The sequence below is a fragment of the Aptenodytes patagonicus genome, chromosome 3, assembly GCF_965638725.1.
Source record: "Aptenodytes patagonicus chromosome 3, bAptPat1.pri.cur, whole genome shotgun sequence".
Lineage (NCBI taxonomy): Eukaryota > Metazoa > Chordata > Aves > Sphenisciformes > Spheniscidae > Aptenodytes > Aptenodytes patagonicus.
The window spans coordinates 1163102-1180489 of record NC_134951.1 but is presented as its reverse complement, the minus strand read 5'-3'; the positions used below and the strand labels follow the sequence as shown (position 1 = coordinate 1180489).

The 17388-nt window shown below is 56.2% G+C and overlaps 1 protein-coding gene across 2 annotated transcripts in view; it reads right to left on the bottom strand.

The window, feature by feature from the left end:
* SELENOI (selenoprotein I) overlaps positions 1 to 13921 on the bottom strand; it is a 33254-nt gene extending 19333 nt beyond the window's left edge. For both annotated transcript variants that reach the window (XM_076332481.1, XM_076332482.1), the window contains exon 1: positions 13846 to 13921. In XM_076332481.1, coding sequence (XP_076188596.1) covers positions 13846 to 13893 — 48 coding nt within the window. In that variant the 5' untranslated portion in view covers positions 13894 to 13921. The remainder of the gene's footprint in view (positions 1 to 13845) is intronic.
* Positions 13922 to 17388: the final 3467 nt, after the last annotated feature.

The window sequence follows — 17388 nt, the reverse complement described above, 5'->3', positions numbered from 1 at the left end:
ATCACTCGCACCGTACAGCGGCAGCCTCTCCTGCACCCTGTCCGTGCCAGGATGGCCACGGGATCGCCCAGCCCCCCGCTTGCTCCATCCAGCCACCCCGCAGGGTGCCACAGGGCACCCCAACAGCCGGCAGACAGTCCCGGCTGCCAAGGAGCCATCGCAGGTGCAGCAGTGAGCTGACTGCATCGTTATGGGATTTAAAGACGCAAATGGCTCATACAGCTTAAAAACAACATTAATCATGCAACCAGGGCGTTTCTGGAAGATCCAATTATGTGTCCAAGGAGGGGAAAAAAAAAAAAAAAAATACAGATTTATAGCCCAGGTTCTACTAATAGCCTTCCTGTCCAGAAAAACAATGCTGCTTTTAAGTAATTTGGTTACCGGGAGCCAGCGGCAGACCAAACATTGTTGCACGGGTGCCCTGGGCGCACCGGTGTCTGACACCCGAACGGATCCGGGGTGGGCTGGGGGAGGACAGCGCTGGTGGCACAGGCACCAGCGCTGGGGACAGCAAGCAAAGATGGATTTGTACACCCCATTTCGCTCGCAGGCACTCCGGCAAGGTCCACGGCAGCCTGCACTGCCGGCCACAAGCCCACATTTCACCGCTTGCACCAGCGGCAGGAGCAGGGCAGAGGGAGCCTCGGCAGAGCAGCTCCAGCAAGTCCATAAGGCTGCTTCCTATAAATCTCCTTAAGTACGAAGAAGGCATGAGGCTAAGAACCTTCTCCCATCAGGCTCAAGATAAGCCAGGAGGCTGCGAACTCGACAATCCCCGGCGAACATAATTGAGCAGAGCCGTGCCAGCGCAAACAAGTCACGTTTGCACTATGCTCACACTCCGCTGATGCGTGAGAAGTCACATCGTGCTTTAATGGTACTTATTAACTCGAGTCCTGTTTATCTTTTCTAAGGTCATTTCTCAGCTGGCATAAGAATGGAGCACGTTGGCAGTGGTAAATCTACAATCACCACATGAGCCGACAGGTTTGGCTCCCACCACGAGCAGCAGCAGCTCGGTAGGCAGAAAACAGCACGAAGGACGTCCCGTCTGCCTGCCCCAGCAGCCGGCAGCGCAAGCTTCCATGCCAGCATCGCTTCCCTCCTCCTGCCTGCTTTTCACCAGGCAGGTTTTAGATATCTAGCAGTTAAAGACGCTTCAAAACACAGCATGCAGGGGTCCCGGCAAGGTCAGAGCCCCTCTCCTCCAAGAGGAGCTACCGCACTGAGCGGAAGCCTCCTTCTTGCTCCCCAAGCCCCACAGGGTGTGCGAATTCATTGGGAAAACCAGATTCCTGCCCTGAAGGCACTCTCTCCCGTTCAGAGCCTCAGCTCTCACTGGCACCAGCTGGAAGATTATCCTCCACCTTCTGCAAACACAGACGTGGGACCACTCCTCCAGCAAAGCCGATGGTGACGAGCATCGGGGAGAAGCTCACTCTTCCCCGCAGCTCAGGGGGCAGAAGAGGTGTTTAGGACCACCAGCGTGGTGGCTGGGGAGCGTGCAGCAACAGCCCCACTCCGGCAGGAGGAATCGGCTGCGGGGAGAGCAATGCTCATCGGGATAACAGCTCTACCTCAGAGCAGAGGTACTGCAGAGGGATAAAACAAGCACGCTTGGATGCAAAGCATCATCAAGTGGCCCGGGCAGAGCTGATACACAGCACATCTCCATCCAGCCTAACCCAGACCCGGCCCCTCCACGGGCCAGACTCGCTCTCCAGCACAGCGGCTCACGAAAGGACCTGCCTGTGGTCACCCCAGGAGCTCACCTCACAAAAACCCATCCGATAGGGAGCCCGCACCCGAGTCGATCTTTGGCTATGTGAGCTCCAGCCAGCTCATCCAGAGGGCTGCAGCTCTGTGCTGGCACTGGGGTCACCCTGCGGTGGGACGGAGCAGGCAGCCAGCCCCACCACTCCACTGCCAAGTCCCGACCCCGTCCCATCACCGTGCTGGGGGGGGAAATCATTTCCCCCGTGGATACGTAACATGGAGCAACACTTGATGTTGATGGCAGGCTTCAGCAAACAGCCTGCCAATTTCCACTGCATCCAGGAGCTTGCTCTGTTTGGGAGCATTAAATATCCGTGAATATGGGTCACCACTGCTTCCGCTACAGTTCGAGAAAGGATGCACAGATGGCGAGCACAGGAGTGGGAAAGATGAACCTTCAGGGGCCTGAGGCAGGGATGCAGTTAGAGGAGGATCAGCCAGCGACGAGCCTCTGGAGTGGGAAGTGAGGGATCAGGGCAGCGACTCTGGGAGGAAAAACGGGGTGGAGGGAGAAAAGGCAGAAGCAAAAAATGCACAAACAGGAAACCTGTTAAAATAACGTTGCGACAGCCGAAAGACCTTCCTGCTGCTGCCAGAGCTGTTTTGGACTTCGAAAGAGGGCTGAAGTACCTGAGAGGGGTATCAGACTAGTTTTGCAAGCCTGCTCCTGGTGCCCAAGGAGAACAGAAGGGACCAGGGCGAGCATGGCAGCGCAACCCGGGCAAAGGGGCAGGGGAGGAGGCAGCGGCCGCTCGCCAACCCCAGGTACACTTCGACACACACCCCCCCCGCCCTCCCGAGGGCATTCAGTCCCACAGACCACCCCAAAATCCGTTTCCTTCTGGATCAGCGAGGTGAATTGGCCTCTTCAGGTGGCCTGTGAGCCACTGGGGAGCTGCAGACACTCGCAAGACCGCAGCCCCAGTCTCCTCTCCAGAGGACAACAAGGCCATGGCAGAACTGGGCTGAATCCAGCACAGAGCTGGGTTGGATGCCAACCCACCAACCAGGAGAATACACGAGTCACTGCAAGAAATGAGAATTCATTACAATCCCTAGAAAAAGAAATCAAGGCGAACACTTAAGTATACCTATCAAAGGAAAACACAAGCCCACGCGCATCAGGAGATGTTTACAGATGAAGCAAGGCACTGCGGGGAAGGAAGGGGAAGACTACCTTCAAGTTTCGACAGAGCCTATGTGAAAGGCACAAATAAAACATTTTTTTCCAAAGCACATAACCCTCTGTAGCACATAACACTGCCTCTCTGTATCCCTTGTCCCGCCTCTCCACAAAGAGGAAATTCACCATTAACAGAAAAAAGCTGTGTTACTTCGTAAGCCCTGACATCCTGCTTCGTGCAAGACTTCAAGCACAGCAAGTCAGGTCAATTATACAAGCCCTAATAACGCGGCCATTTTCTGAGCCAGCTACGGGAAGTGATACTTTAATTTCCACAATGCACTCCGGTTCTCTTCCAAACAGTCCCAACAGCCAAATACTTGCTGCTAATTAGCAGAGAGTGACTTTTATGATGGAGTTCATCGTAGCCAAGATTCAACACGCGCCACAGACTATCAGTGCAATTAAAAAGAGACCCAAGATGGACTGACAAGCAGCCTACGCTATTTTTAAGTGACTGCTTTGCACATCTTGCGACACTGGGCGAGCACTCAAAGCAAGAGCTGCGACCCGGCTCTCCTCCGCGTGCCACCCACCACCCTTGCCTCTCCGACAGGGCTAGGGAGGCTCCTCCAGCACGTGAAAAGCGGTCAAACAGCCAAATACACCAGCACGCTTATCGGTACCACCCACCTCAACTACTCCTTCCTTTCCACATGCCTGTGGTCATTAATTTTGGGACCGGCTCTGTGGCAACACTGACAACAGGGACAGGGGAGCCCAGCAGTGCCGGAGCGCTTGGCCTGCTCCCTATAGAGGGTGCGGGAGATGCATAAAACCATCACAGCAGACCCCAAGCAGGACAGCAAAGGAGGGAGGTGTGTGCAAAGATCTATCAGATATCCAAAGCAAAAATGCAGAGTAAATAACAGACTTTTTTCTTTTTAAAGGGAATCTGAAGAGCAAAAGGCTGCTGAGGAGCAGCTCTCCTTCCTATTCCTCCACTGCACTCACACCCATGAGAAAGGCACCCGGTTTTAACAGATGTCCCCAACCACCAGCTGGGGACAGCAATCTTCTGTTTCAGGTGGGGCAAAGGATGCAGAGGGATGTGGGCAGCAGTCAGCTGGGCAGAGCGGGAGTTGCATCCTTCACCTGCACAGCAAGAGAAGAGCTGGGAGGGCTCCTGCTGCGGGACAGGACAAGGAATCCACCACCTGCACCCATCGCACACACAAGCCGCCCAATTCACGCCTTTAAGGGTAGGGACTGCAGTAAAAAACCCACACAAAGAGCAGTGCGGAGCCAAAGACAGCTCCCCTCCCCAGAAGGAAGGGGCAGAGAGGTGGTTTGCAGCAGTACAAGCATCACCCCACGAGCATCAACCAAACCACCCAAAGAAGAGCAGCCCTGGCCCGGCAGTCATGCTGATGCACCTACTGTTCGGCAGCCAATACAGCCAAGCTGCGTGTCCCCAGGCGAATCATCTTCTCTTACAAAAACCCACAGAGGTTTGAAGTTCCTCCTAGTAAACCCTGCAGGTCCCACTGTGGACTGAAGTAGCAGTAAGTCCCCGACCACAAAGGGCTTCATCATTGCCACTGTGTGGTTAAAAACAGGGAGTCTGGAAATCCCCCACCAAAATATGGTTCAGTATCTTCAATATCCTGTAATGCAAAGGCCACCGCTCAGAAACCAGACCTGTGGCAGCAGCAAACAGCACCCCGAGCTGCTGGCAGCAGTTTCAGGATTGTTGAAGATGAAGAGATGTAAACACACACAGGCTAGCTCCTGGGAGTGGAACTAGCTCATCACTCATCAAAACCTTACAACACACATCAGAAGTGTCTCTAGAAAGCAAGATAAATCCCTTACCCTCATCTCACTGCTTAGCACAGAGCAAAAGCTCAGCCAAGACTCGTGAGCCAGGTCATTTTCAGTTAACCTATAAGCACTGCTACTGTCTCCTCCAACCACGGCAGCCGGGCAGTTTTCAGACCACAAGAGCTGCGAGGGACACACTTAGCTGGGCAGAGGTTCAAAACCCTGAACTTAACCGCAGAACAGGAGAAGAAAGAAGAAAAACACCTCTTTTACAACTGCTCATCTTAGAAGTCACGGAGGCTAGGAGGACTTCTGGACTTCCTTACAGCATCCTCTGCCACACAGCACAGCCGAGCAGTACCTTGGGAAGCTGCGCGCTGTTTAAAGGCAGACACACTGTCTCAGAGCAATTAAAAGAGCCCTTGGGGAAGGAGTTAAGTGATTCAAGAACAAGGCTCAAAGGCTTCCCCTCCCTCACACTCTTCCTGCTAAGGACCATGCAGGAGAAGGCAAGCTGTTTGTCTCGGGGTGAGGAAGACTGGCCTTTTAATCACCATGGCCTCAAGCCTCACATCCACATCACTAGCATCAAAAAGCTTTCCTTTCTGCCACTCTCACTACCAGTTTTGTTGTTGTTCCACCGGTCTGAACTGCCACTGGCACACATTGGTGTCTGCTCAGCAGAGCAAACCCTGCAGAGATCTCTTTAGGGCTCGTATTTCCAGAGCAGCCTATAAAAGCCTGCCAGGGACAGCTTCCAGCCATCTGCTTCCCGCAGCGCAGCATCTGTAGCCCTGCTATCCATGACACTTGAAGTCTGAAGGCAAGAGGATTTCTCGAGGCTGGTTGAGGGGAAGAGCACCCTCTTCTTCAGGGCAGAGAGGACACCACGTGGGACCGGCTTAAGGGACCTACAGAAACCATTTAATCAATAGCCAAAGCGCGATACATGCACGACTCGTGGATCTGCAGTGCCTGGCAGGTCTGCTGCTGGTGCCGGCTCGGGCTGGTGACAGCCCAGGAGATGAGGGGGTCCCACCTGGAAGAAGGGTGCAGAAAAGGGAGAAGAGCAGCCAGGAGGAAAGTACTTTCCACAGCGCGCTGGTTTTGGCTGGGATAGAGCTAATTTTCTTCACAGTAGCTGGTACGGGGCTGTGTTTTGGATTTGTGCTGGAAACAGTGTTGATAACACAGGGATGTTTTCGTTACTGCTGAGCAGTGCTGACACACAGTCAAGGCCTTTTCTGCCTCTCACCCCACCCCACCAGCGAGCAGGCTGTGGGGGGGACAAGGAGCTGGGAGGGGACACAGCCGGGACAGCTGACCCCAACTGACCCCAGGGATATCCCACACCGTGTGATGTCATGCTCAGCACGTAAACTGGGGGAAGAAGAAGGAAGCGGGGGATGTTCGGAACGATGGCATTTGTCTCCCCAAATAACCATCACGCGTGATGGAGCCCTGCTTTCCTGGAGATGGCTGAACACCCGCCTGCCGATGGGAAGGAGTGAATTAATTCCTTGTTTTGCTTTGCTTGCGTGCATGGCTTTTGCTTTACCTGTTAAACTGTCTTTATCTCAACCCATGAGTTTTCTCACTTTTACCCTTAGATTCTCTCCCCCATCCCATGTGAGGGGAGTGAGCGAGCGGCTGTGTGGGGCTTAGTTGCCGGCTGGGGCTAAACCACAACACACAATAAAAAGAAATCCTTTAAGCTAGATGCCTAGCCCTTTGGTGCATTCAGTGCACCAGGTCTCCCGAGCTAAGGTCTCATCTGACACTGCAGGACGACCGTGCTTGACATACTGCAAACCCAGTCCGCTGTAGTGACCCTGACCAGGAGAGACCGCTGTACGTTGAGGAGTCAGTGACCGACATCGCAGTCAGCCTGAGCGTGCCCAGGCCCTTGCTGTGCTGCACAGATCCCTCGGCCGCAGGATAAACTCAGCCAGCTCGTTGCAGCAGAGGAGCCTGCAGGCAGCTCCCACTCAGCATCAGTGACTGGGCCACCTGCATGTCCTTGCCTTTATCTAGAAGTGCAGCAAGAAGCTCTCATGAACATCCTTTGCATCTGACACTGGAAATGAGGAATGAAGTTGTTTTCCTGCAAGAAAATCCTTTAATAGCTCAAGTGATCGAAATGAGGGAAATATCTTCTATGTATAGGGTCTGCCCAGCACTCTGCGCATGGATCGGAGGCCCATTTGATGCTACACCACCTGGAGTTCCCACCATCTAAAGGGATGTAAGATTATCTATGCTATTCTCTCCTTATAGTGTTAACTCTAATAATAGCATTTTAAATGGTACCTTACAGAGTCTGAGCACCTTTCTTATTGGGATAACAGACCAGCACCTCCTGGTGCTGCATGCTCTCAACCACACAGATATGCTCAGTTCAGCTGCTCCACCCTCAGCTGGAGAAGAGCCCTCCTTTCCCAAGGCAAGAGGTGTCACCCCTCGCTGCTGCAAGCTGTCCTGCGGTGGCTGCTCTGGGCAGCTCTATGCTGGACGCCTCGGTGGGAGAGCAAGGCTGGGACCTGCCGAGGGCCTCTGTGCTGGGAGAACGGGACCAGCCCACAGCAGATCAACGGCCAAGCATGCAGCAAAGTGCAGGTCACTGCAGAGAGAAGGTGGGATGAGCAGCGAGTCTGGACACTTTTTCTGAGTGCTTGAGCACTGCCAGCTGCTCCCAGGCCTCAGCCCAGCAGGCATGTGGCAACAGACACCAAGAGGACTTCATTTTACTGCCCATGCAGGTAATGAGACGAAGAGCCTCTTCACAAGAGCCACCGGCAAGTGGGCTGCCACCAGCCTCCCCCATGCCACTGCTGGTTGCATGCTCCCCACGGGCTGCCACCACCAGCTCCTGCTTCAGAAGTGAGGACACAGAAATGGAAGGATTTTAGGGTGCGTTAGTTTTGCTACAAAAGGCACTTCCCAAGCCCCAATTCACTTTCCTCTTACTGAACTCATACTTGCTCCCAAAGCTTCTGGAGTGAGACGCCAGCCTTTAGGCCCAAATACAACACGTGTCACTGCCTTCCCTCTCGCGTCCCTCCCGTGCCACACGTAAGGAGCAGCACTCCCACGTCCTCCTTCGCTGGCATTTCCCCCAAACCATTACTCCTGAGGATAACACATACCCGTAAGGAAAGCCTGAGGTCCAGATGGTGTCACGACAGAGGCTCGTACCTGCACTTCCACCCAGCTCTCAAGGTGAGGAAAACACACAGGCAGAAACCACTTACACACGTGGCCAGAGCCCCATACACAACACACATCACTCCAGTACTTTCCCTGCTCCCACGTGAGCTGGATGAAAGAGCCACACAGCGACCACACATCTGGCTGTAAGACATGCCCCAGGAAGAGTCATCAGCGACTCCATCACACCAGAAGACACCAGGACACCAGTACAGTGCAGGACCCCACAGGGTAGAGCTGAATAAAGCAGAATCACAAGCAGCTCAGACAACACCAGGCAAGGAAAGGCTACAGGAAACGCAGGGCACGTGACTGGAATACAAAAACAGTGACAAACCATCGAAGCTGTCTGTGACAAACCATCGAAGGACACGTGAAGTTGCAGCGCTCTGCCCTCACTTGCAGTCAGTCTCGCTTTCCGCAGCTGCTCTTGGCGCCGTGGCAGCTGCGAGCACAGCCTCCCGACCCACCGAAATGAACCACGGAGAGTCACAATGCCGCAGAAAGTGACGTGCAGCTCATCGAGACGCACGAGCAGAAGTAATACGAGTGCTGCATGCAACGCACAAAGCCATCCTTCCCCTCTCTGCTGCGCTGGCAAGGCTTCAGCTCGCACGCTGCATCCAGCTCTGGGCACTGCACTCGGGAAAGGCAGAGACAACTTGCACAAGGGAGGGCTGTTTGGGTTGCTCTGTGAAAACAGGACTCGGAGGCAGTCTGGAGGGAAGAAAGGGGTAGTTCTTTCTCCTAGAGAAAGCAAAGTAGGAGCAGACACCTCTGTGAATGTTCCAGACAGTCCCATTTCCCCCCCTCCCCATAATTTTATAGGAGGAGGTTGCCCAGAAGCCTGCCAGAAAGCGATTTGCAGACAGGTTTTTAAGAAGCAGATCGTGACCTCTGGCATCCAACTGCAAGGTTTACACTCCGAAACAGCAGTGCCTGGCTGCATCTTTCTTGGCAGAGGATATTCAATACTTAACAGTAACACAGCATCTGGTTTTGGCAGAGGACATTCAATACTCGGCAACAGCCGAGCATCTGGTTTGCTTTTCTTCGGAAGGTCGACACATGCACCCCGCTCTACAGCCTCAAAACAAGAGCTTTATCTTTTACATGAAGACCTCCGCCCTGCCAGAAGCATCAATCATCCGCACTAGGCTGACAAGCCAGAGGAAGTGCTGGGGAAGACACACTTGGGATTTGTCCAGCTCTCTGACTACTGCGTACAGCATCTCCTCGGGGGAAGCCTCAGCACGCTGCTGCCAGGCAGGGCTGTAACGCATTAGCTACAGAGGATGTATCTGTCCTGGCAGAGAAACCCTTCCTTCCCATTTTAGGTTAGCTTAACTTAAATTGTCTCCAAAGGTGCATACACTACACCCAAATCCCACAGTCTCCTGCTGAAGAAGTGATAGAGGTACAAATAAAAACTCTCCGATAACGCTGCACTTTCTGCTGCACGGCTTCCTCGGGCAGAAGAGCTCTTCAGTGTCCCTTCAAGAGCAGATAAAGGACGGTTCCGTCTATACCCCTACCACCCGTGGCACTGAGCCAGCCTCTGACAGAAGGAGCGTACACCTACCTCTCTCCCAGCCAGGAGAAATGTGCACGCTGCAAAGCTAAAGCCATCTGGACTCCTGACTTGCCACTTCCCATATGCGCCCCTGGCAGCAACGGGAGGAGTAAACCAGCCAGGGCTGGAGAAAGCTGTGGATCGTCTTGCGTGAAGCTCTTCTGCTCCTGCTGTATCAGCTCCAGGGACACTAACTCCTCTCCAAGAGCATGGACATGTTCCTTCCCTTGGACACATGTTGCCTCCTCCACATCCCCCCCGAATCTGCTTGCTCTTCTCCAAGTCTATCGCGTGCAGGCTGGAGAGCTTCTGCCAGGCACAGCTTGAAGGCTGAGGCAGAGTCAAAGGCTGCAGAGCCGTTTGCAGCAGGAACTGGCAGGGTCTTCCTGCAGAGGGTTTGGTTCTGACCACGCATCACCTTTTTGGCTGGTCCCACCTAAAAGCAACCACTCGTCCTAGGTGCTTTCCAGCTACACTGGCTTCGGGTACATATTCAAGTTACACCATATGAGCCACCTTCTCAGGTGACCTGCTGTGCTGCTGCCACACACTGACCTCTTCCAATACGTCCCCCCACTCTGGGGACGAGGCAGAAAAAGCAGCTCAGCAACAGCTATGTTACTCTTCCGTTATTTTGCACTGCCATCCATACAAATCCCACGCTGCTCCTTCCTTGCTCTGTCCATTTGGGATGACCATTTACGCTGTTGCAGAAGTTTTCTGGGCAAGTTAGTTGTACCCAGGAGGTCAACAGAGTGGTGATGGATCTAGAGTCGCACCTCCAAGGCAAGGAAAGGGGAGAGTAGGACAAGCCTCAGTGCCTAAAGCAAGGCAGGAATATGTGACCCAGTATCAGAGACTTGTGCCTGGATCAGCCGCTTTCTCAAGGCTAAAATAGCAAAGAAAAAAAAAGCTGCCCAAGCAAACAAGTCATGTAGGAAGGCAGCACTGCAGAGAGACCAACTGGGGCTTCATTACCCCCTACGGTAATCCAGTGTGTCAGCACTGATTGCTCTTCTCAATACAGTTTATTGTGATCTCCAGCAACGTGCTTTCACCTGCAGGTACTAACACTGCGGCACGGCACAGCCCTGAGGAGCACACAAAGACCAGGATCAGCATCAGCACAGGGCAGAAATGATGCTCTTTGAGCAAGAAGTGTGAATCCACCCACTGTTATCAAAGTCCCTATTGAATCAGTAAAACCACAATCTCTTGAGCAAAGCTAATTCTGCCAGTGAGACCAAGGTCCTGCCCTTAGGGCATAACACAGCTTTATTGGCCTCTGCCTGCTGGTTCAGCTGTGCCAGGCTGGGAGCCACAGCTCTATCCGCGACCTGCTTACACATTTCAGCCCTATGCCATCCGAAACCAAGACCAGTAAACACAACGCTAGTGTGTAACTGGTGACAGTCAGCGGCCGATGGCTGCCCACGCTGTGCTTTATATGCTAGACAGGACTTTCCTCCTCGCCCTGGTCTGCATTCAGCGTCCTGTTCATAGATTCAACTGCAACAGCATTTCCATCAGAGGTGTCTCCAGAAAGACCGTGACCTGGGAGCAGGTCTTTAAGTGCCTGCCACACAAACGAGAAGGTTGCTGCAGTTGTCTGGACCCTCCCAAGCTCAACTGCCAGCACCACCTGTAGAGGATGGAGACCCCCTCCTCATCACCACACAGGTACTGGGAGGGAAGGCAGCAACACCACAAATCCCTCCAGGCACTACTGGAAACAGGCTGAACACACGACAGTCTCCCTCTTCAAGCAAAAGCATTGTCTTCGCAGGAGCAAAATTCGTCACTTTGGGGGGCCTGGCTCAAAGCCGAGTGCGTTTTCCTTACCTTTTTCCAGCACCCACGCAAAACCGCTATCTTTCACTGCCTTTCTAAATACACTTAAAGTTTACTGATGAATCCCCATACAATCTGTCTTTCACGGGATGCCTCACGCAACCTGTCACATCGGTCAAACCCACTCTACCAAGTCCATTTATCTCCAGCTCATCAGCTCTGAGCGCGCAAAAGGAGAGCGTGAGCAAGCCCTGACCACTCCTGCCCTCACAGGCTGCTCCAGGAGGAGATCAGACCCACAGAGCCAGCCTCACCCAGCTACACAAGACAGCATGTCACCTGCTTTGCTCCCTGAACACATCATAGAATCATAGAACAGCAGGTTGGAAGGGACCTCAAGGATCATCTGGCCCAACCTCTCTTGGCAAAAGCACGGTCTAGACAAGATGGCCCAGCACCCTGTCCAGCCGAATCTTAAAAGTGTCCAATGTCGGGGAATCCACCGCTTCCCTGGGGAGGTTATTCCGATGGCTGATTGTTCTCATGAAAAATTAACCCCTCGTCTTTTCCATGTGACTCCTTGTAAAAAGGGAGTCTCCGTCTTCTTTGTAGCCGCCCTTTAAATACTGGAACATGGTGATAAGGTCTTCCCTAAGCCTTCTTTTCTCAAGGCTGAACAAATGCAGTTCTCTCAGCCTTTCCTCATATGGCTGGCTTCCCAGTCCTTTGATCATCTTTGTGGCCCTTCTCTGGACCCTCTCCAGCCTGTCGACATCTTTTTTGTATAGCGGGGACGAAAACAGACTTGTCCTAACTGTCCTGCACACTGAAGTGACACCCCATGAACCACCCTGGAAGGACGACCGTCCCTAGAGATTTGAGCTGCCACAGCAGAGCCTGCGAGCACTTACAGCAGCTTCCTTCAGTGGTTTCCAGTGCTTTCAACAAGACAGAGACCGCCACGCTCACGCGAGGAGATGCGGACGATCTCTGGCACGCTTCTGTGGGTTTGACTGTGCCGGGAGCAGCCACAGGGCTGGAGCAACGTGGTCCTGAGCTAAATGTGGGGGTGAGTCCCTAGGCTGGCCATGCTCCCACCGTGATGCAGACCCACACGCACCCAGAGCTCCCTCCTCCGCGGCCCTTTTGCAGGCAGGGGCAACCACAGCGCAACCCGGCAAGGCGCCGACCTCGCTGCACGCGGTGACATGCCACAGCTGCCTCTCTTGACCACGTCGCTGCCAGCCCAGGAAGGGGTCGGGGGACAGGCAAGCTGCCACAGCGCCGCTCCCAATCACACCCACACGGCGCCCAGCGATGCCCCCCACTCCCAGGGACAGCCTGGGGGGGCGGGGGGGGGGGGTGTCACACACGTCGAATGTGATCACGCCCCACTCAATAACGTTGTACTGTGCTGTACTGTAGGACATGAAGGTGTGTCCCCACCCCAGGAGCACGGCTGGGGGAGCACAGCTGGCGTGCGATCACGCTGCCACCGCCCCACGCTCTGCTGTCCCCACGCCGGACCCCACTGCACGGCACGCAGCCTGTCCTCCCCGAGGCGGGCAAACAGTCTGGGGTTGCCCACCCGGCACGCGGACACGCTCGCACCGCGTTGCACTGGACATTGTACCCCACAGCATCGCACACGGCGTCCTCGTCCCCGCTGGGAAACAGGCTGGGGGTGCCCGGTTTGCAGGCAGACACCCCTTGACTCGCTGCAGGGCACACGACGGTCCCCCTGTCCCCTCCTGCAAGGAGGGGGGCCCCCCCGTCTCACACGGTCACGGGTCACACCTTCACCGCACCGGTCCTCACTGCGCCCAGCGCCCCACACACCCCACCATGACAGAGCTGGGGGGCGGAGGAGAGAGGGGAGAAAGCGTTTTTATTACGCTGCACTGCACTGGCCCCCGCTGCACGGCCCACGGCACGGCCCACCCAGGGAACTGCGCGTGGGGTGGGAGGGGGCCCCGCACGGGGCCGAGCACCCACCCCACCGCCCTGGACCTCACCGCACCCCACGGTGGGGCACCGTGGGGCGGAGACACGACACACACTTCGTACAGCCGCCCTTCCACTGCACGGCACCCCCCGTCCACCGCGCCGGGCCCCACTGCGGCTGCCCCCGCCCCACGGAACCGGGCCCCGCGGCTCCCCCTCCACGGGGCCAGGACCTACGGCAGCCCCCGCCTCCCCCCCACGGCACAGGGCCCCACTGCAGCTCCCCCCCCCCCCCCAGCTCCGGGTCCCACAGCACCCCTCCCCGCGGCACCTCCCGCCCCCCACGGCACCGGGTCCCACGGCACCGGGTCCCACGGCACCTAACACCCCCCCCCTCCGGCTCCGGGCCCCACTGCAGCCCCCCCCAACCCCCCCGGCATCTCCCTTCCAAACGGCGTCCCCCGAGAGCTCCCGCCCAGGCACGGCGGCCCCCTCCGACACCCCCCTCACGGCGCCAGGCCCCGAGGCGCCCCCCGAGCTCCGGGCTCCACGGCCAGGCCCCCGACGCCCCCCAACCCCGGCGTCCCTCTCGGCGCGCCGCTACCTTGTACTTGCCGAAGCCGGCCAGCTGCTCGGCGGTCACGTACTCCATGGCGGCCGGGCCGCGCCGCCGCCGCCGCCCGCTCCCGGTCCCGGTCCCCCCGGTCCCGCCGCTCCGCGCCCGCCCAGGCCCCCGCCGGCCGCCGTAGCCCGCCTCCCGCCTCCCGCCGCCGCATCGGCCCACCCGGCGTGGCCGTGACGTCACCGCGCCCCGCCCCGCCAGGCGAGGCGCGGGGCCGGCTGCGGGAGGGCGCCGCCTGCAGGGCGGGAGGGCGCCGGGCTCTGAGGGGAGCGGCCGGCCGGGAGCGGCGGGCCGCTTGCCGCCGGCAGATAACGGCTCTAAAAAGTGACTTTTTTGGGGAAAAAAAGGCCTGGGGAGGTCCCGTAGGGGTGGACCCCGCCGCAAGCGCAGAGGAAGTGATCGTGCCCCTGTACTCGGCCCTGGTGAGGCCGCACCTCGAATACTGTGTTCAGTTTTGGGCCCCTCACTACAAGAAGGACGTTGAGGTGCTGGAGCGTGTCCAGAGAAGGGCAACGAGGCTGGTGAGGGGTCTGGAGCACAAGTCTGATGAGGAGCGGCTGAGGGAACTGGGACTGTTCAGCCTGGAGAAGAGGAGGCTGAGGGGAGACCTCATCGCTCTCTACAACCACCTGAAAGGAGGTTGTAGCGAGGTGGGGGTCGGTCTCTTCTCCCAAGGAACAAGCGACAGGACGAGGGGAAACGGCCTCAAGTTGCGTCAGGGGAGGTTTAGATTGGATGTGAGGAAAAATGTCTTTACTGAAAGAGTGGTGAAACATTGGACCAGGCTGCCCAGGGAAGTGGATGAGTCCCCATCCCTGGAGGTATTTAAAAGACGTGTAGATGTGGCGCTGAGGGACATGGTTTAGTGGACATGGTGGTGTTGGGTCGACGGTTGGACTCAATGATCTTAGAGGTCTTTTCCAACCTTAATGATTCTATGATTCTAGGAGGGCGAGCCAGGCCTGCCTTGGGCACCTCTCCGATGCGGAGGCGATGAAGAGGCAAGGGAAGCCGGCTCTCCCTGGGGAGACAAGGCGATTGCTTCCCGCCTGGGTGAGGCCGGGCTCGGGGTCCCAGGCAGCCTGGCTCTCCCCTGGGGGCTGCTGACCCCTCTCTCCACGCCTGCGGGCCGGGAGGAGGTATTTGGTGAAAAAGAAACCCCTCCTCAGGGGAAGGAGAAGGCGCAGGGGCTGCTGCAGGCGGCCAGGGCTCTGCTGAGGGGACCGACGGCAGTGGCGGACTTGGTAGCATTAGGTTCATGGCTGGACTCGATGATCGTAAAGGTCTTTTCCGATCTAAACGATTCTATAAGTCTATGTGTCTTCCCCCCATGCACTTCATCCACCCCATCGCTGTTCAATGGGGAATTCCGGGATTTCATGACTTTCCGCCAAATGGAAAGAAAAGCATCAACATTTTCCGTTTCCCATCTCATGGGAACATCTGCCCAGTCCCAGCCCTGCTTGTTCCACTTGCGCGTTTTGCTGCAGTTTTATCATTTTTCCTTTAAAAGAAAGTGAAAGAGAAAGGTGGTCCAAAGGGGCTGGAACAGCGGGACCTTCCCAATGCAGCTTGGGCTGGGAGCACCCCCAGGGTCCATGAACGCTGAGGCTGGGACCAGCAGGAGAACCCCAGGAGCATGTAGGGCAGGGCTGGGGTGAGGGGAACCTATGGGCTCCACGGGGAGCCTGCCCATGTCCCACCAGCTCCCAGGGACAGGTGGGACAGATGGGACAAGGGATATGTGTTTGGGATCCCACGGGAAGGGGGAATGGGGGGGGTACACACAGGGAGGAGGGACGGGAAGGGCAGAGCAAGGAGGGGGAGAAGAAGAGCAAGGAGGGGGAGAAGAAGATAGAGCAAGGAGGGGGAGAAGAAAAAGTGAAAGCAAAGTTGGTACACTCGGGTCTCCCCACCTCCACTTCCAGCACCATCCTGACCTCCTCCCAGCCTGTCACCCCAGCCCCAGCCCTGTCACCTGCCTTCTCCAGCCCCCGTCTTTCCCACCGTATGCATCAGACACCCATCAGACAGTTCCTGGTCAGCTTTACATTCACATCCCACCATCGTCAGGTCTTTTGCTTTTCCTAACGACTTCTTTCCAGCGAGTCAGTGTCACTGAGAACCTTAGTTACAAACCTGGCAGACGGGGAGAGCTACTGCAACCCTGTGTCACTTGAAGGCACGTTTGCATTCCTTCCCACAGCAATGGCTGCAAGGAAGGACACGCCAGACGATCCCTCCGAGGGAGATGCGGGCCAGGGTGGACTGGCAGAGACACTGAAAGGCGTGGGCCTCCGCACAGATTACTGGCTCCTTGTACTGGAGAACGAGCTGGGAGTCACTGGCACACAGGCCTTGAGACATCTGGAAGACGAAGATTACCTAAAGCTTGCAAGCGATGCACAGTACACGTGGGGGAAAAAAGCCCTGACAGTGCTTCAGGCACACGGCAAGGTGAAGGTACCAGCACGCACCCTCCACCCGCCTGATACCCCAGCCTGGACCCGAGGCCAACCTGCTCGCCGGCTGTTCCAGCTTGAAGTTTGCTGGTGAATTCACAGGCACACCCCACGCGCGCCCGGTTTGGGGGATACAGACACTTGCTCCCCGCCCAGCAGCTGGCACCAGGCACATGGGCTGTGACCCACGGTCCTGCTTCAGCTGCCGGTGCTCAGCCCTTCCCTCACCTCATTCGCACCAGTCCCCCCCAGGTAGCTGATTTTCAGGACGCACACCGTTCGCACCCCAGTGGCTGGAGGTTAAAGACCCCCACTCACTCCAGTAGCTGCACTGGGACGCCACGCACTCCGGTGGCTAGCACCACAGTCCAGGGGCACCCAGGCCCCCAGTCTGACTCCAGTAGCTGGCCCCAAATCCACTCACACACACACAGGTCTCGCCAGTAACTGGCACTTAGTCCTTGCAGCACACACTCACACTGGCAAGGTTTGTTTCCTGTCATTGTCTCCACGTCTGTTTTGTCAGGTCTGTGTCTTGGTATATTTTGGGTTTGGTTCCCCTTTTTTCCCTTAAGTTTCCCGTCTGACCAGCTCCCCGATCAGATAACCTCGCTGCAATAAACCCTCTCACCCTCTCACTCATCAACTAGTGTGACTGACCAGGCTTGGTTCCCACCGCTGCCTCCCTTATCATTTGTCGGTCAGGCTTGTTTAACTGGATGTTCTTGTTTATGGCTTCCTCCCCTTCTTATTATCCCTTGAGACACTGAAGAAGGTCCTTGACAAGACACCCTGAAAGGAGCAGACACTCTCCTTCCACACACCCTTACACAGACCGTCGCCCAGTTGCCACCTGCCTGTCTTCACAGCACGAACGCTGAAGTCACACACAACTGCGGCTCACCCGAAAATAAAGGATACAGAGACCAGTCCAGTCCAACTCGATTAGTTTATTAGCAAAGACTACAAGGAATTACACTGAATCACCACTTTGGCCAACCCTCCAGGGGGGCATGGTCCTTGGGTTTCCAGCGGCGCTGCAGGAACTGCGCAGCAAAAACCG